The sequence below is a fragment of the Xiphophorus maculatus genome, chromosome 2 (assembly GCF_002775205.1).
Source record: "Xiphophorus maculatus strain JP 163 A chromosome 2, X_maculatus-5.0-male, whole genome shotgun sequence".
Classification (NCBI taxonomy): Eukaryota; Metazoa; Chordata; class Actinopteri; order Cyprinodontiformes; family Poeciliidae; genus Xiphophorus; species Xiphophorus maculatus.
The window spans coordinates 13,638,343-13,658,621 of record NC_036444.1 but is presented as its reverse complement, the minus strand read 5'-3'; the positions used below and the strand labels follow the sequence as shown (position 1 = coordinate 13,658,621).

Sequence of the window (20,279 nt, the reverse complement as noted above, 5' to 3'; positions counted from 1 at the left end):
TTAAATTATGGAGGTAATTTTCTTGATTTTAGGTTATATACAGTACAGACCAAAAGTTTGGACACACCTTCTCATTGAATTCAATGAGAAGGTGTGTCCAAACTTTTGGTCTGTACTGTATATAATTAAAATGCTTTAAGTTTCACTGCAAAATTGTATGTTTTAATATTTGTAATGAGATTTTATTTCTTCAGTAATTCAGGACTCGTAGTGCAGTAAATTCATACTCTAGTAGCATTATACTGATTCATTATAACAATTCACTTGTAATTAGTGCATAAGAATTGGTTAACTGTGAATTATTTTTAAATGAATGTTTATACAGAAAGTATGTTTTTATAAACCCTTTTTGAAGCCCCCAAAACAATACTTGGATACATAAAAAAAGATTTCCTGCAGCACAATAAAACATGTTTGGTTTCTGCTTGCTAAAAACCATTCACCTACCAGGCTTACAGTTTGATAACAGCAGGGTAAAAGCAGAAAACAGAGTTAATGCTCCTGCATACGAAGCATAAGCGCCACTCTTCTTCTTTCTTCTGCCATTTCTCCCTTCACCTCACAATCAAATGCATACCACCAGCACTCCACCATGGCCAATGTATACAATTCTATCAAAAAAAATGTTAATTTGTAATTAATCAAAAATATTTAGAACTGATCTGAAAATAATTCAGATATGATAGGTTATGTGGATGAAAATTTTAAGTGTCCAAATCATCGTAGATTACTTAAGTTCTTGTTTGACCGGTCTGTATATTGTGCTTTTCACTTCTGTTTTAGCCTAAGATGGTTCACAAGCCAAATTACTTTGGAAATGCTGTTTTATATGTTTTCCTAAATGAAATAAATGTTTTTTGAATCTCAAACTGTGTTTAAAGAGTTTGTTTGCACTAAAAGATTAAATGTAAGATTGTAAACCAAAGAGGGTCAAATGAAATATGTAAGAAGCAGAAACAACCCATTAGTCTTCTCAGTTAACTTGATATATGATTAAGTCACTGAAAAACCTTCAGTATGCAACAGTTACATTTATTATTTCTCTTTGTGGTGCCCTCTGAGCTGGGCAGAAAGCCACCACTGACTGTCCTTGATCTGTCCCAGTGTCTGTGCTGTGAAACAAGTGAAACTCCAGGTGTACAAGTGCTGTTTGCTGAGGCATTTGGGTCTTAGCATGTCCTGTTGTCAATGACCGGCACAAACTGATGCTAAATAATCACCAGCCAAGGTCTTCCAACCAGAGGTTTACATAATTCTTTTACTCTATTTTGTTGACTCTTTGGGTCACAGTAACCTTTTAAAAGTCAGAACCTCTGGTTTTGTTTGCTTCTAAATGTTTATTTTGTTCAGTCACACTAGCAAGAATACTGATCCCCTTGCACCTAATTTACGTGTAAAATAGTTTTTTTCAATGTATACATAAAAGATTTGTAGCAACTCTTCTATCTTCAACTTTTGTTACATTTTGTTTCATTGGATTTACAAATATCAATATATTGATTTATTTATTTATTTTTTTACATTTTAATTCATGCAGTTTGTCAACAGAAGTTTGAAACTATTACCATTTAAACTTGGGGTGCTCCTGCGATGCCATTTGGTTTTTTCATGCTCGACATATTTGGAGAATTCATACAATTCAAAATTGTACAACAAAACCACTAAATACAACTTTAAACATGTTGTCAAGTAAACAACTTTTATATGCAACAAGAACCAATCATTCTATCTTCAAAACTGAATCAACTGCTGGTTATATATTGTGTGATCATTTACTTAGAAATACAGTTACTTTTTTTTTTACTGTTCAACAACTGCATTAATTTTTAAAGTGTTTTTTCTAAATGTTCCCGGTTGAATTGCTTAGGTTGACTCTGCTCACTCCTGAGGGGCAGTCATAATCACTTGTCCAGATGAAACCACAACCTTTGGTTCAACCTTCCTCTCCTCTGCAGCCTCTGTGTCTCTCTCTGCACAATGACATGAAAACTATGGTCACATCTGGGTGTCTGTTGATCATTATATTTTTGTAGGTTTTCAAATGAATCACTTACTTCCTATAGTGTGACATAATGGTTCACAGCTTACACCATGCCCTGGAACGCACACAGCTGTGCTACAATGAATGTACACCTGAAGAAGAAAAACATTATCAGAAATAATATCTAATAACAGTGGTTGTTTTTGTCAGGGTCCTGCATTCATTACGTATTCTCTTAGGGGTTCCATTGAATTGGTGTCCACAAAGGTAAACTTTTTGAAAATGAAACGTCGGTAGTGAGTTGGAAATTCCAGACCAGATGAAGGACCCACTGGAACCAGTGTGGAGAGGTAACGATCATCTGCATATGGACATCTGGATGGAAATGGAGTAATACTGGGGTCAACATGGGTGTGTTAAGACAAACAGCACAGCATAACCAGAACATTTCTGAAGAAATTTAAACGGGGCCTGCCAAAGTGTGCCCATCGGTTAGAACCCAGTGTTCTGATGCTAAAAATTTGCATCAATGCTAAGCTTAGCTAATATTAATAGCATGTGTAGAATCTCAAGCATGTTGACTAACATGGACTTAATCCATTCAGTAGGTTAAAACTGGTGTGTAAGCTAAAATTAGCCAAAATGCTAATGCTAGCCTAGATGTTGCCAGTGGCATGTGGGGTATCACTAGCATGTTGTCTTACATTGACTTTCTCCATTCAGTATACTAAACATGGCTAATAAATAATAAAAATAGATAAAAGCTTATTTTAGGGAAAAAGCTAATGCTGCACTAGTGGAGGGCAGTGAAATGCTAATGTTTGTGCACTAGCACAGACATTAGCAAGGCAGTGCAATAACCTCAGAGAAACAGATAGTAAGGGCTAATACTGAGAAGAACATTCAGGCTTTTATTTTAGAGTTAGGCTAGCTGCTAACAACGTTAGCACTCTGAGGACAACCACGCTAGGGCATAAAAATAATATATCTTACCTTACATATGAATGCTTGTCTTTCTAAGTAATTGTCCAATAAAATATCTGAAAATACAATTTAAACGATGCAATCGTTACCTGTTAGAAACTCGGCGCTGCAAACTCTGGCATTGTTAGTTTCAGCACCGCCTGTTTTTAGCTGTAGATTGTTGATCCATCCAGTTTTTTTCGGTAAGTTTTTAAAAATGAATTCCCTTGTGACCAACTACGTTCGAAACACGAAAATAACGTTCATCTTTCTCTCTATTAGAACGGTTGGAACAACTGTACAGGACACAGACTTTAGGCATTTTGATGCTGGATCAACAGAAATAAATGGGCTGCATTTACTTCTGGCCCTCCATCTACATTGGGTGAAATCGGTGCTACGTCATCTGAAACCCAGCAATACCCACAGCAGTGGTGACGTACTTCCGTTTAAATTTTCGCCACATAGATGGTTTCCGGATACCGCTTGCTCCTACTGTTTTTAGCTGTATCTGCAAGAGCTGTACCATGAACAAGACGCAAAAGTTAAAATATCTTTGAGCTACTGGTACAGCTGAGTTTTGTTGTGTCCAGTAATTAGCTGGTACAATCCAGTGCTTAGTTTTTTCATTTTCTTGCTGATATAAAGGCGACAACAGACCATAGCCAAAATGTAGCCACTAAAGCTAACACTGGTAAAGTTTGTAGCTGCCTGCTATTTCAAACTTGAGGAAATTGAAGATCCAGCGTCAGAAATGGGAAGACGGAGGTTGAAAGGGAGCTGTACCTGCTTCGTTCACTGGAATAATTTGTTGGAGGAAAATAATGCGGGGGGAAATCCACTGTTACGGGAACAGGCTGAGAACAGAGGCAGCGATTCGGCACAAGGTAAGTCAATGTGTGTGTGTTGATGTATGCGTTTGTATACCGAATATTAAATTATTTTTAGGCAACTCTTTAGTTTTTTGAAATATTACAATTATATAAAATACACTTAACATGCAGCCGGAGCGCCCCTCCGATACCAGGCAAGGTAATTTAAGAGCAGCCGAGGGCAGCAACACTTCATCCTGAAAATTATTCTGTCTTTCTGTTCTACCAACACTGAGCAACATGATCCAAACCACACAGGTAACATGTTTATCTGTGCTACCCATAAATCCGTCCTACCTTGTGGTAATGCGCATGCGCACATCAATACTACGCCTCATATTGCTTACTCAGCATATTTCTTATACATCCTACCTGTGGAAGTTTCGTTTCATGTGTTTTATTTCATCGAAGATTACGGTAAGTTTTATTTAATTTGTTTTATACCCTGGCTTTCATTAAGCTGCTGTATTACTTCATGTTTTTAGTTTACATGACAGGAAGCTTGTAAAGTTATTTATAAATTGCTTTAGTTTGCCGTCTGCAATGTCGTTACCACTGTAAACAAGTCATTGTTTTGGCGGTTAATCAGGACAAAATATGTTGTTTTGTGGGCTTTTTTGTTCTATACTTGTGAATATTAAGAAATATGCAGTTAGTCATGTAATTCAATAAACTGAATAAGGCTGGATGATATGACTTACAAGATTTATTTTCATACCAGATTTGATTTTAATCGATTCCTCCCGTACTCAATTTCTATAATAAAATTACAGAAAATACTTTCAAAAAGTGCCTTTATTTCAATCATCTCTTCTGGTAGTTGTACAACAACCAGAACTTCAAACTTCAAACTTGAGGATCTCACTGTAGCTGAGATGTATCTTGGCATTATGGCCAGATACATCCAGCCGTCCATTTTCTGTACACCCTTGTCCCTAGTGGGATCGGGAGGGGTGCTGGTGAATATCTCCAGTAAACGTTTCGGGCGAGAGGCGGGGTACACCCTGGACAGGTCGCCAATCTGTGACCAGGATCTGGGGGGCCGCCAGGAATCTTGGGCCCCATGACAAAAAATTTATTTGGGTCCCCCTTTGCAGCTGCTGTTACAGTTTCTTGAGTCTATCTGACCCATCAAAAGCGTCACAATTTTAAAGGCTTGCAACTGCCTTGCTTTCATTGATCCAATATTGATCCTAGCACAATATTCACTGCTCATAATTTTTACATAATTTTTACATCCAACAGTCCACAGGCTGCCAATAGGTTGCTTAATTTTTTAAAAATAGTTTTAGCTCATTGAAATTTCTCTCCCCTCCAGCAACACTCACAAGCAATGTGCAAAATGTACATGAAACAATCCAGACCTCTCAAAAAATTCTACTTTTTTGTATTTTGTTCAAGTGGCAGAATATAACTCTAATAAAAAAATATGTTTTCTCCATATTTGTTAAAGCTGTCACCATGTTAAGACAGTTTGCTAAGAAACAGATAATCTGTGAAAATATCAATCTCCTCCACCTCCTGGGTTGCTATTGCTGTCTAAAGAAATGCTCGGTTCTGACCAAAAACAACCAATCAGAACCAGGACAGTCTTAGTGCTGTCAATCAACCTCATTTACTCACTGCTTAGTGTGCTAATGGAAAAATTTATAAAGATTGTTTGAATTTCTGTGAGTAATAAATAAATTGTTTTTGTTGTGTAACTGTAAAAAGAGTAGAGCAACAGGAAAAATCCACACAGATTGAACAGTGTTGGTCACCTTTTTCACTGGGACAGGGTTAAAGGTTATACTGGTATCGGAGTTAGAGCTGCTGCTAACCGACTCATCTGTTGTTAAGTGTGGTAAGAGGTACAGTACGGTGGCCGACAGGTGCAAATGCGCAGCAAAAGAGAAAACATGCAAACAAAAAAGAAGACACCCCCGAATGAAATGCAGCAAATAAAAAGAGAGACGCAAACACCCCCGAATGAAATGCAGCAAATAAAAAGAGAGACGCAAACACCCCCGAATGAAATGCAGCAAATAAAAAGAGAGACGCAAACACCCCCGAATGAAATGCAGCAAATAAAAAGAGAGACGCAAACACCCCCGAATGAAATGCAGCAAATAAAAAGTGTTGAAAACGGAAGTGCTCCAGACCACTAGGGGGAGTCAAAGAAAATAGTATTCATTTCTATGGGACCAGATGCAAGATTCTTCTTCTTCTTCTTCTTGGTATTTATTGGCGGTTGGCAACAAACTTACAGTAGCATTACCGCCACTTACCAGTATGGAGTGTGGTTCGAGATGGTCTATAAACTTTCACTTTCTACCTTTTCCCTCCATTAACTCCTGATTAAACATACCCCCACACATACACACCTGCTTATATTATCCAACTTGCTTATAGCTTTATATACCCCTCTTTGATATTCTTTACACACTCACACCCAACTTGCTCTACTCATATCCTATGAAATAGCTTTGTTTTTTAAGATACCGAATAATTATTTGAATATGTCTACTCCCGAAATCTCTCCTCAAAAATTCTATTAAATTAAACCTTTCTTTAATACCTACACACTCTCTCAGCATGCATATTCTCTCTTCTTCATACTTACAACACTCTAAAATAACATGCTCTATTGTTTCAGACTTCTCACAATAATCACACTTTCCAGATGCAAGATTCAGAGAGATACCTTAACTTTCTTTCAAATTTCTTTCTCTGAATCTTGCATCTGGTCCCATAGAAATGAATACTATTTTCTTTGACTCCCCCTAGTGGTCTGGAGCACTTCCGTTTTCAACACTTTTTATTTGCTGCATTTCATTCGGGGTGTTTGCGTCTCACTTTTTATTTGCTGCATTTCATTCGGGGGTGTTTGCGTCTCTCTTTTTATTTGCTGCATTTCATTCGGGGGTGTTTGCGTCTCTCTTTTTATTTGCTGCATTTCATTCGGGGGTGTTTGCGTCTCTCTTTTTATTTGCTGCATTTCATTCGGGGGTGTTTGCGTCTCTCTTTTTATTTGCTGCATTTCATTCGGGGGTGTCTTCTTTTTTGTTTGCATGTTTTCTCTTTTGCTGCGCATTTGCACCTGTCGGCCACCGTAGTACAGGGTAAAGTTAAATATATAAATATGTTGTTAAATTCTTCCCTTCATTCATTAGATGCTAGTGAAATGGAGGCAAACAGTAGTCTGTAGCTAAGCTAAATGGTTGACAATCTCGCAGTCTACCCTCCTCTCTTGGAGAAAAACTAGGCTATAAATTGACACTCTTGTCTTTGTTCTCTTTCTTTGTGAAACCATTTTTCTTGGCAGCATAGTAACTCCCACAGTCGTTCTCTTCTGACTGTTGCTGAACACCGTCGAGCCAAGCAGGAACGAACCATTTCATGCAGATCCAGGGGGGTGTTCAGCGTAAATATTGATATGTGTTTTTTGGATTGGGAGTGGTAACATTTAATTTTTACTGCTAAAACAATTTTTAAAAACTCTATGATTAATTTTGTAATTGACAGGGCCCCATCTTTTTCTCTATTTCTAGCCACCTTATTCCTAGCCCCCATGAGGCTTTGCGTGATTTATGGGCGCGACTTCCGCCGCAAACCGGAACTGCCATTTGTTTACATGTTAGTAACTCGCTAACCGGCTTTCGTCAGAGGTTTTAGGCTATAAAATATGTGGGAACACCAGCTATCGTAGCTTAAATGTGACACTATTGGTTTACCGGAACCTACAGCTATTACGGGGAGGGATGGCAACTTGAAGAAATGGCCGCATTTCTTCAAGTCGCCCTTGCATATCTAGCTACCCGCACTAGCATATGTAGCTACTTCACTCAGTTGCTACGGATGCAGATGCGGGTTTTCTTCCGTTGACTTTTTGTCCACACAATGAAATGAGCACACATAAAGCATTTTGGGTTGTCTCTTCAAGTTTAGAATTTTTAGCCAAATTCTTTTTGTTTCTTTATTTGTCCGTAGGCAATGAAAACTACCGCTTTTGTTTTGGGAGGACTTTCAAAACACACTTGCTGCATCCACAAACTACATCGTGTTCCAAATTATTATGCAAGTGATATTTTCTCAGATTTTTCTAAATGGTCAATGCAAATGACGGTCAGTATAATTTTCAAGTCATGAACTATTACAGTATAAATCAAATTTTACTGAACAAAGCTCCCCATGAGAAAAGTATTTTTTTCAAAAATAAAAAACTCAAAATGCACTTTTCCAAATTATTATGCACAGCAGATTTTCTAAACATTTTATGGATTATAAAGAACTGCAAACGGTCATTCTGCGAATGTGCAGCATTAAATGGTCACATGTACTAAAATCAAACGCTATTTAAATCAAAAACATCTTAACAGACCAAGTTACATGTTAACATAGGACCCCTTCTTTGATATCACCTGCACAATTTTTGCATCCATTGAACTTGTGAGTTTGTGGATAGTTTCTGCTTAAATTTCTTTGCAGGATGTCAGAATACCTTCCCAGAGCTGCTGTTTTGATATGAACTGGATTCCACCCTCAGATCTTCTGCTTGAGGAAACTCCAAAGGTTCTCAATAGGGCTGAGGTCAGAGGAGGATGGTGACCACACCATGAGTTTCTCCCCTTTTATGCCCATAGCAGCCAATGACACAGTGGTATTCCTTGCAGCATGAGATGGTGCATTGTCATGCATGAGGATGATTTTGCTGCTGAAGGTACGGTCTTCTTTTTGAACCATGAAAGAAAGTGATCAGTCAGAAAGTCCATATACTTTGCTGAGGTCATTTTCACACCTTCAGGGACTCTGAAGGGGCCGACCAATGATTCTCTCCCCATGATTTCGGCCCAAACATGACTCCACCACCTCCTTGCTGACGTCACAGTCATGTTGGGATGTGGTGGCCATCCACCACCAATCCACTACTCCGTCCATCTGGACCATCCAGGGTTGCACAGCAGTCATCAGTGAACAAGTCTGTTTGAAGATTAATCTTCATGTATGGCTGGGCCCACTGCGACCGTTTCTGCTTGTGAGCTCTGGTTAGGGGCCGAATAGTAGGTTCATTCACCGCAAGCCTCTGGAGGATCCTCCACCTTGAGGTTCCAGAGGCACCAGCAGCTTCAAGTAACTGTTTGCTGCTTTGTAAGAGCATTTTAACAGCTGCTCTCTTAATCCGATGAATTTGTCTAACAGAAACCTTCCTCATTATGCCTTTATCTGTACAAACCCATCTTTGTTCTGAATCAGCTGCAAATCTCTTCACAGAACAATAACGCTTCAGTTTTCGTTAAATATCTAATGTTTTCATACCTTGTCATACAGCACTACACTACCTGATGATTTTAGTCAGCAGAGAGATCCTTTCTCTTTCCCATATTGTTTGAAACCTGTGGCCTGCTTCATAATGTGGAACAACATCCTTCTTAAGTAGATTTCCTTTAATTAAGCTCACCAGACAAACTAATCAACCCAGCTCTCTGAAATTAATAATAGTGATTCAAAGAGCCCTGACACACAATACCATCTATAAATGTAATAGCACAACAAAAAAAATTATCTTTATGACACTTTAACCCAATTTGCATAATAATTTGGAACACGGTGTAAACGTGGCCTGATTATTAGAGTATAGTCACGAACAGCACAACAGTTACCCGAGGGTCACAAGGGCATCTTATGACACTTTCCAGTGGCAAGTTGCTCTCTATGACAGGTTAATGTGTGATTCGGTTTGGTTCTAGTCCAGTGGGGAGATTCTCTGTATTACAGCTGCGGTTATTTCTGTGCTGATTTGCAGCGACACTCAGCAACGGAGAACCTCGAGGTTCAGGTCGTGATGGACTAAATAATCCCAGATATTTTATTTTGTCTTATAAATAAATTTTGCTATCCCAATCATAATTATAAAGACTCAGATCATGAATGTTATAATTGTTTTAATTCTAACGAAAAATAAAATTCACATCACACCAGGCTAATATTGTGTAGTTCTGGTGTTTTATACTGTTGGCACAAACCTACAGCTCAGATCTCTGACCAGCTTGTCTGCTTTTTTCTTTATTACTGTGAGTTCTTCAGAGAAATGAGCTGCTAGCAGTGCTGCTAATTCACGATAATTCCATTACAAAACTTAACGATCGTGTTCCTGTCGCTCCCCGTGATTAAACTCACAATTACGATAATCTGTACTGAGCAGCTCTCTGATAGCGGACGGTGTGTCAGTAAACTAGTTTTACTAAATATTGTATTATAACCAAAAACAGAGATGTAACGTCTGTCATGAATATAGACTAGCAAAAAACCCTACAAATTACAGTGAAATACTGCTACTTCCGGTGGGCGCCGGAAGTAAGACCCATAATCGTTTCCCCAGTAAGCCTCCCAGGAATAAGGTGGATAAGAAAAAAAAAATGTGGGAGGGCCCCCTGTCAGTCAGGGGCCCTTGGAATTGCCCTAACTTCCCCCCCTATATGGCGCCCCTGGCCAGGATACAAGAATTTTTAATTACGAGAATGCAGTCATCATAACAGCAGAATAAATATGCAGTTTTATAGTGATGTCTTAAAATTACAAGAAGTCGTTTTAATGAGAAATAAAGATTCAGATTGATCTGACGTAACCAGCACAGTCCATGTGGTTCTGACACATTTGCCAGTAAAGAGGATGTACATTGCCACTTCAATTGACCAGGTAAGCATTAAGGTAAAAATAAAAAATAGAGCAAACATACAAAATGGAAACAGAGCTACGGATAGGAATACTTTCTATATAGAGAAAAGCAAAAAAGTTAATAGCAGGAGACGGAAAAGCTGTTGACAGCATTAGCTCAGCCGATCCCTCCCTTCAGGAAGCCACCAAACAGAACTCCTGTCCAACTCCAGCTATAATAAAGATATAAAAAAGAAATTGAACAGAAAGATAAAATAACAAATAATGCCAATTCAATAATTCAGATCTAATGCGTTCCAGATGCAAAAAGCGTTATGAGATTCATCAATATTTACCAATTTCACAAATCATTTTGAAGGTTTCACAAATGTTTTATTTATTCTGCTATTAGTGCAGAATAGTCCAGTTAGGCTTGAAATGTCTGGGTGTTGTAGGCTTTAAAATACAACACATTAAAAATGCTCAAGATAGTGAAAAGGTAAGTGTAATCGTTTAGCTATTATCCGAATTAGAAGCTACATTAGGACGCTAACTTCAGCTTCGACTGATAGTTACTCGTTGGGTACTATATATATAGATATATGGATATACTGTATATATCTATATACATATATAGATATATATAGATATCTCTATCTATACATACTGTATATACAGTACAGACCAAAGGTTTGGACACACCTTTCTAATTCAATGGGTTTTCTTTATTTTCATGACTATTTATAAGGCAAGAAATCCCACTTATTAACCTGACAGGGCACACCTATGAAGTGAAAACCATTTCAGGTGACTACCTCTTGAAGCTCATCAAGAAAATGCAGTGTGTGTGCAAAGCAGTAATCACAGCAAAAGGTTGCTACTTTGAAGAAACTAGAATATAAGGGGTATTTTCAGTTGTTTTACACTTTTTTGTTAGTGCATATTTCCACATGTGTTATTCATAGTTTTGATGCCTTCAGTGTGAATCTACAATGTCAATAGTCATGAAAATAAAGGAAACTCATTGAATTAAAAGGTGTGTCCAAACTTTTGGTCTGTACTGTAGATATATCTATATAAAACATCATTGCACAGATAGATCGCACATCGAACAGATAATCAAAACACTTAATGTTTACATAGCATCTTTGTAAGATTGTCCCTGTTGGCTACGTCAGACATGAGGCATTATGGTGAATACAAATGATTTATTAACTTGCCTTTGAAGTTATTGTGAAGTTTGACACATCCAGCTTAAATCCTTTGTTGTTGTTGGAGCATTTCAGGATGTCTGAATAATTCTATAAGCATCATTAACAGTCCTGCAGCGACCGAGGAGCCATTGTTAACATACTGTGGCCTGCGCCCCAAGTGGTCTATGTGGTAAAAAAATGTGGAAGTGCTAAAACGGAAGTCCATGGTATATAGGCTAGGTGGAGAAAAAATTCTATCTTTGTGAGACACCCATTCAGTTTTTCTAAAAAAATGCAGTCCGAACAACTCCTTCCCGTTCAGAAACTGTGAGATGTATTCGAAAATCGTTTGAAGCATATGAGAGGGCTATTTCTTGTCTCCGATAGTACCGCAATTAATATCTCTCTTGCTCTCTCACAGTAATAGTGATGAGAGAGAGATGGTGTGCGCTGAGCTCTGAAATTTTTGAGAAAAGGATGAAAATGACTGTCTGGGAGCCTGAGGTTACCCTGTCACACTACTTTGATCTGAAGCACCTTGACAGAAAACTGTCAACCCTGGAGAAATTTTGAAAACATTTTACGGAAGCAGGCATTCGGTGCGATGTCCTGACCGACTTTCATAACAATCGCGCAATTTTTGTAGGCGTGAGGGCGATTTCAAAATTGTTTAGGTGGTCAAAAATCCACTCCATTTCTCACTCTAATGGAGCGGCAGTTGGTTTCAGTTACACTCTGTGTCCCGGAAGTTGGAAATTTTGCTCGTCTTTTGCTTTTTACGTCGCCATCGTACGGAGCTCTCTAAGGGGCTCCTTGGAGGGCTCCAAATTTTTTGGAAATTTTTTTGCTTTCCCTCGCAAAACTTTTACGTTCCCTCGCAAAATCTTTTGCGTTTTCTCGGAATAATGTACTGATCAGTTCACTCTGCATAATTTAATACTGTAAGCCTTTCTTACGGGGCCGCCGTACTTTCTGCTTTAATACAAGGTTATGTAAGGTTTTTCCATGAATGTTAATATCTCTTTGTGAAATATCTGAAGTTTTATATCTCTTTCTTTAGTATGGAAATGGACCACAAACCTAGAAACAGAAACTTTCTGTAAGTAGGAAAGAAATAAACATACATCCAAACTATTTGGACTATTTCTGAGTTATCATCATGGGGTAATGAGCCATCTGACAGTTTTGATTGTGTCTCTATTGTGCTGGTATTCTGAATGGTTTAAAAGGCCGTTTTCATGTGCAGCTTCATCTCAACCTTACACAAACAGACATAAACATGCAGTTAAATCAAGTTTCAATCAGTTTTGTGCACCAAGGAGTTAATAATAATAAACACGCTTTCACTCAGGTTCTGTAAGAGTCATATGGATGAAATAAGTCATTATTGATATGACAGGAGCACGCGGCTTTGACTTTTGGGTGGTGGGTGCGTCGATGTAGGCGTGACTGTAACCTAGTATGAATGGGAAGGTTACTGGCATCCTGGCTTTGTGTATATGAGGAAGCGGCAGTGGTGCATTGTTTGGCCTGGTCAGTCTGCCGCAGTACTTGTAAAGTTTGATGCATGATAATCAAAATGGAATAAATCGAACATTGTGACAGAACAAAGAAGTGGCCTGGAGTTGATTGTCATCTGTTCGACAAGCGTCGGGCAGATGAGATTCCCCGAGTTAACCCAGTGCGGCCCTCTAACACCATTTGCCGCACATTTAGGTTCTTGAAATATGTATATATTTGAAATGTTAAATTGACATTTGTGATTGTATACAAAATAGACCAGCAAATATTGCAAGCATATTGCTAGGGAAAGCAAAACTTATTGCGAGGTAACACAAAAGAAAAAAAAATCCCCATGTCCCCTAGAGGGCACCGTACCATCATAACTCCGATTCCCACTAAAAGTAATAGCTCCAATGCTGGGATCGAGCCACAAGTTTTGATACCATCTTTGTGGGGGGGCACGCAGCGGTAGAGCTGCATTAACAGAAGAAAAATAAATAATTATAACTAGAAAATTTCTGAAGAGATTTAAACAGGGCCTGAGAAAAGTGTGCTCGTCGGTTGGAACCCAGCGTTCTGATGCTGAAAATTAGCATCAATGATAAAAGTAAGCTACAATGTACTCAAGAGCATGTGGAGAGTCACAAGCATGCTGACTAACATGGACTTGAGCCATTCACTATGTTAAAACTTGTGTTTAAGCTAAAACGAGCCAAAATACTAATGTTAGCCTAAACACTGTCAATAGCATGTTGTCTTACATAGACTTTCTCCATTCAGTATACTAAACATAGCTAATGTATAAGAAGTAGCTAAAAAGCTTGTTTTAGGAAAAAGGCTAATGCTAATGCACTGCCTTGCTCTGCAAGTTAGTGCACTAGTGGGGAACAGTGAAAATAAAAAAGTTTGTGCTAATGCAAGTCAGTCACTGCTCTCCCTATGCATTGCTATGGCAGGCCCCAATAATAATAAAGAGACATTCTATCCATGGTAGAACAATATTGCCTTCCATACATCTATGGCAAGTCAGTCACTGCCCTACCTATGCATTGCTATGGCAGGCCCCACTAATATCTTATCAAAAACATTGTGTTTCTCTATTAAAACTCAGTAAGCAATAAGGGGTGTTTTCTACAAAAAAGTCCAAAATTATTAAGTTTCTCTCTGATTAGAAATGAGATTGGTATCTAACAAAAGATACTAAAAGAATGTAGGATGATTATCTGCTTTCAAAACATTTAATTGAAAAAGGCATTAATCAAGCCCTTCCCATAATTGCTGAGCCTTTTCTTACACCGATATTTTTGATGACTTATCTTCGGTGATGAGCTACAAGTCATGAAGGTTGAAAATCCTCCATGCCATTACCCTGATTTTTAGCTCCCTCCACAAGTTCTCTAACAGATTCAAGTGAAGACTCAGACTGGGACTTCAATTTGCTAAAAATACTTCCAGTCAGATATGTTGATAAAATTAAAATATTGCTTCAAATCTAAAACTGCAAGGGCTATGAAAGGCTTTGTGCTGAACTGTAGAAATGTCACTTGCATCATTATAAGTTTATTTGTTCACTACACAACAGCAAGTTCCCTTATTATCTTGCAGAGTTCTGCACAGTACTTACTTTTGTGAGATTTAAATGTATTTTATCCATAAAAGTTAATTTGTACTTCTATTTTGCAGATAAACTTGTCTATTATAGTATCATTTTCCCTCAATTTTAATAACTTTTTATAATAAAATTTAACATCCATCTCACTCAGATTCAAATAGCATTAAGAAAATCTTTCTAATAAACATAATTGACATAGATGTAAAGAACCAGCTTGTTATCATTACTAATATAGCGGAAAAAAGTGTTTTAGTTACCCATTAATCAGAATGTCCCACTGGGGCAGGCTGTGAGGGTTGGGGCCTGTAGTTGCCCAACAGCGTCCAAGAGTCAGAACCAGTGTGGGATCTGTCTTGTTAAGCAGCTGAACTTCCACATACACTGGATCCCTCAGTACTTTGCCAACAGGATAGTCTGAGTCCTGATAGTAAGAGGTGTAGGCCGCATCCACTGGGAGACCAAACGCACAAGTTATTACGACAGCCAAGTTTGCAAAATGGTCGGCATCACTTTGCGGGCAATATATACTGACCATCGTTGCAACCCTTTGTAATGCACTGGCCATTGCCCAACTTCAGACCCACTCTGATGGGTCCAAGACCAACAGCAACTGGCAGAGGAGGATTATCCAACAGCAGAACTTCGACCACCAGAGTTTCAACTGAGGTGCCAATGTACCTACACTGGAAGAGTAATCTGGAAAAGAGAATGGGTGTTGAACTGGCTTATATATTTATTCTTAAAATATGATACTTTTCTAATGTTCACCTACTCATAGCTGCTGTCCCTGGTAATGGCTCCAAGAGGCCCAATACCCACTTCATAGGAAGATGTCATACTGTTCTCATATATTATAACTCCAGGCTCCTCCTACAATGTGTTAAAATGGCAAAATGGGTAATTATTGAAAAATAACCAGATTATTGCCTAAATTAAAGCAATTTTTAAATTTTTATTTTACCATGACAACAGTGCCACAGGCAGTAACAGGAAAGAAATAGATAGCAAAAATGGAATTAGAGTCAACGTGTGTACAGCCTGGACCTCCTCCCCACAGTGAGATTGTTTCAAGGTCAATGTGGGGCAGGGTGACGTCTTTGGCTACAACAACAATAAATTGGCCATCCTTGGTACACTGGACTGTCACTAATGGAAAAAAAAGACACAATATGATAAGTTAAACTATGCACACCAAATTCCACTTGTAAGAACTTCCGATTAGTCACTTTCGTTTTGAATGAGATGTTTTACAAGCTAATGTATTTCAGTTTTCGTCTTACAAGAGTAGCCAGTTCAACACTCACCTCCTTTTCCAAAGTAGCAAGACTGGCCTTGAAAGCAGCAATCTCTGGCCTCACATTCAGTGGCAGTGATGTCTGGAGCTCCACATGGTACTCTTGAAGCTGTTGGCACATCACACCTTTTAGGGCTAGGAATCAAAAGGTCTTGTGGTCTCAAGGGAGGAATGGTGGCTGTTTGAGGTTTCAGTGGCTGAGGATACTGAGGTTTAACAGGCATCTGTGGCTGAGGATACTGAGGTTTAACAGGCATCTGTGGCTGAGGATACTGAGGTCCAGCAGGCATCTGTGGATGAGGATACTGAGGTCCAGCAGGCATCTGTGGCTGAGGATACTGAGGTCCAGCAGGCATCTGTGGATGAGGATACTGAGGTCCAGCAGGCATCTGTGGCTGAGGATACTGAGGTCCAGCAGGCATCTGTGGCTGAGGATACTGAGGTCTAGCAGGCATCTGTGGCTGAGGATACTGAGGTCTAGCAGGCATCTGTGGCTCAGGATACTGAGGTCTAGCAGGCATCTGTGGCTCAGGATACTGAGGTCTAGCAGGCATTTGGGGCATAGGATATGGAGGATACTGAGGCTTTGAAGCATCATATGGCAATTGCTGGGGGTTCAGAATTCGACTTTGCGACTGAGGTTGAAGGTAAGGGTTCTGAGGTTGCTGGGGGTAAAGGTTCTGAGGTTGCTGAGGGTAAGGGTTCTGAGGTTGCTGAGGGTAGTGAGGATAGTGAGGTTGTTGAGGGTTCTGAGGTTGCTGAGGGTTCTGAGGTTGAGGGTAAGGGTTCTGAGGTTGGTGGGGGTAAGGGTTCTGAGGTTGCTGAGGGTTCTGAGGTTGAGGGTAAGGGTTCTGAGGTTGCTGAGGGTTCTGAGGTTGCTGAGGGTTCTGAGGTTTGGGGTTCTGAGGTTGAGGGTAAGGGTTCTGAGGTTGCTGAGGGTTCTGAGATTGAGGGTGAGGGTTCTGAGGTTGCTGAGGGTTCTGAGGTTGAGGTTGGGGGTTCTGAGGTTGCTGAGGGTTCTGAGGTTGAGGGTAAGGGTTCTGAGGTTGCTGAGGGTTGTGAGGTTGCTGAGGATTCTGAGGTTGAGGGTAAGGGTTCTGAGGTTGGTGGGGGTTCTGAGGTTGAGGGTAAGGGTTCTGAGGTTGCTGAGGGTTCTGAGGTTGCTGAGGGTTCTGAGGTTGAGGGTAAAGGTTCTGAGGTTGCTGAGGGTTCTGAGGTTGAGGGTGAGGGTTCTGAGGTTGCTGAGGGTTCTGAAGTTGCTGAGGGTTCTGAGGTTGCTGAGGGTAATGAGGCATCTGAGGCATGTGAGGGTTCTTCTGTGCCTCTGCTTCCTTGCTAGCCAAGCAGCATAGCAGAGCTAGTGCTGCCAAACAAGTGACACTCCAGTGACTTGCCATGACCTCACAGCTGTCTGGTCTGGTTAGTCCCCAAGTCTCCACTTTCTGTCTGTTGTTTAATTTATGTCTTCCCAGACATAATGCTTTACAGACTCCACCCCTTGGGGAAATAATAATTTCCAGCATTCATACAAAGGAGGGCAATTCTGTCTTATCAGATCAGGTCAGTGAGTTAGATAACAGTATGACATTATGTTACGGGTCACAATAACTTTTATGTGGTCTTTACACCCCAAAATTTATCTTTAGCAAATGTTTGTTTTATTAGCACATCATCACAAACACATCGATCTTTTCTCTGGACTTCCAGCTTCATTTGATCTGTACCTCAGCTAATGTGTTTTTTCATTCTCACATTTACTAGTTCTCCTATTATTTATATTTGTATTATAAATACAAACAATGTCAAAAACCCAGTAGAAAAGAACATTTAGCATAGAATTGCCTCAGAAATGAAATGTAGAGGTTTTACAGAATATTTTTCTTTACCATGCTTTGTATTTCTGACCAGGATTATGGTTTGAGGTTAATTTACAAAAGTGGGGTTTGAACATTAAGTATATGGTACCATTGTTATATTTAATGATAGCATTACACAGTCAGTGCAAATCACATATCACAAGGATTGACATCTGGGTACTGCGGAGTCCATTGGACTACTGTAAAAAAAAACAAACAACTTAAGCATACACAAAGTTTTAAAATGATTTTAAGCTTTGTGAAATGGAAAGTCATCCTGGTAAGTAACCATACGGACACTGTTGAAGAAGGGAATAGGTTGTTTATAACTAATATTCAGATAGGCCACAGCATTTAAATAATTTTCCATTGATGCTTTGGGGCCCAAAGTATATCAGGAAAATATCCTCTTCACAGATATTTTTCCAATCAAGCCTGGTGAGCCTGTTAGACATGTAGCCTCTGCTTCCTTTCTTACATGAAAGTTATCTGGTGAGATCTTCTACTGCTAAAGCCCATCTTCAAGGTTTAAGCTATAACCCCTTCAGAGATGGCTTTGACAAATGTTTTTGAGCTACTGTAGCCTTTTGATCATCTCCTCTGACCTTTGACACCAACAAGGAGCTTTTGCAGCTGACTCACCAGATGTTTTCTCTCTTTCACACCATTGTTTGTAAACCCAAGAGTCGGTTAGATATGAGAGTAAAAGCAGATCAGCAGTTTATAAAACACTCAGATCAAGTTATCTGGCACCAAAAAACATGCAATAGTCATTGACACCTAAATCTGATTTGTTGCCCATTCTGAAACTCATCATCACCATGTCTCAATGCCTAAAAGACATGGAACATTACACATTTTTAGCAATTTTTTTACTTTCAATAAAACACTAAGATAAAAAGTGTGGCAGCAGAACTAAACGCTGTGCTTTAGCATTCCTTACTGTGGAGGAATGCTCTTTTTTCAAATTAACTACTTTTCTAAGAAATATAAAATCACACCAGCCCTAAATTACTGAAAAGAGACCACAGACTTTTTCATATGGACTAAGATTAGACAAGTGTTTCTAATTGCTTATAAAGCTAATACATATATCATAATAGAAACCTGGAATACAGAAGGCACTGAAATGTTCAGGAATCAGTTCTCATTGCACTTAAAACACTGCTACAGTTATGTTCATGCTAACTAATGCTACAGAACAGAGAAAAGAGGAAAGATGTTTATAATTTTGGCTCATTTACCACTCTGATGTTTTTATAACCCTGTTTATAAAAAAGCTCTTAAATAAGGGGCAATTAGACTGAGGCCACTAGTGTTGTTGGCCACTTTTTGTGGATTGTGAGGCAGCCTTTTGTTGAGCAGTGGGTTCAACTTATTATCTAAACCAGAATATGTGTTATTTTCCACCTAAGCAACGCTCTTTAACATTTTAATAAATCTCAGTCTAATTTCTAGTTTGTTACTACAGGATTCAACACACCTTTATATGCAACAATAGAAAATCGAATTTTCAGTGAGAATTTGAGTTTCTAAAACCTAATGAAAATCGATCTTCAAATTGACCGTAGATATTTCACAGATTTCACACATTCTGCCATTCTAAAGGATATCTATCATGATTATGTTGTAATGTTATTTCAGGAAAAGACGGTTAAATTCCCATTGAAAGTATTTGTGTAGTTGTGCTGTTTTTTAATTATTGTATTTTTTTGCAGTGACATTGTACTATACAGTGAAAATCAGGGTACATATTAAGGAAGCATTCCACAAATAAAGGTCCACAATTGACAAATAAATAAATAAAAATAATAAATAGCATTGTTTTGAACACAATAAAAAGCAAAACAAACAGGATGAAAGACATTTCAACGTTGCACTGATTGGAAAACTAATGACTGCAACTAATTATGAACTTTATTTTAAATAACTAAAATCAGAAAACACTGGGTTTTACTTATTCTGTAGTGTAGTTTTGCTAAACTCCCTGAACAAAGTTCTTAAATGTTATTCTAATAATATTTTAGGACAATAAATTGAAATGAACATACTCTGTGTATACAGAGAGGAATAACCCAACGATGGAACCTCTCACAGTGAACATACAAATACAGATGTAAAAAAAAAAAAAGGCTTGCTTTCAATATTTCACAGCATTATATTTTACCATCTTAACTATCAAGATGTTTTCCTACTATAAGCAAATGTCGATAACTGCAGGGCATGGTGTTAAAATGACATATAAATGTGGAAGTGCATCTTGATCATTTAAATAGCATGTTTTTCTGTCTTTTCCCACTTTTCATATTTATTTCAAAAATTAAATTTGAAAAGGTACTTAAATACAGTATTCAAGTAAATATAGTCCATTA

At 38.6% G+C, this 20,279-nt stretch overlaps 1 protein-coding gene across 3 annotated transcripts; it reads right to left on the bottom strand.

Annotated features, from left to right (window-relative positions):
• Nucleotides 1–1,496: 1,496 nt before the first annotated feature.
• LOC102237869 (zona pellucida sperm-binding protein 4-like) lies at nucleotides 1,497–17,475 on the bottom strand. 3 transcript variants are annotated; one of them, NM_001316908.1, is made up of 9 exons: nucleotides 17,166–17,448; nucleotides 16,062–16,856; nucleotides 15,719–15,903; nucleotides 15,530–15,627; nucleotides 15,290–15,453; nucleotides 15,015–15,207; nucleotides 2,209–2,356; nucleotides 2,055–2,133; nucleotides 1,879–1,970 (listed from the first exon to the last, which is right to left on the bottom strand). In NM_001316908.1, exons 1-9 carry the CDS (start codon nucleotides 17,446–17,448, stop codon nucleotides 1,879–1,881), a joined length of 2,037 nt encoding a protein of 678 aa, NP_001303837.1. The 3 variants fall into 3 exon arrangements, with proteins under 3 accessions (XP_023198069.1, NP_001303837.1, XP_023198074.1); XM_023342301.1 differs by having other exon boundaries at nucleotides 1,497–1,970; nucleotides 16,062–17,475; XM_023342306.1 differs by lacking the exons at nucleotides 1,879–1,970; nucleotides 2,055–2,133; nucleotides 2,209–2,356 and adding an exon at nucleotides 10,363–10,682 and having other exon boundaries at nucleotides 16,062–17,475.
• Nucleotides 17,476–20,279: the final 2,804 nt, after the last annotated feature.

Bases quoted from the DNA above. Each gene is read 5' to 3' on its own strand.
- LOC102237869 (XM_023342301.1), bottom strand. From the start codon at position 17,448: ATGGCAAGTCACTGGAGTGTCACTTGTTTGGCAGCACTAGCTCTGCTA. The intron at 15,628-15,718 runs GTAAAATAAAAA...AACACATTGTAG, and splicing joins CCTGTGGCACTGTTGTCATG to GAGGAGCCTGGAGTTATAAT. The intron at 15,454-15,529 runs GTAGGTGAACAT...TCTCTTTTCCAG, and splicing joins ACCAGGGACAGCAGCTATGA to ATTACTCTTCCAGTGTAGGT.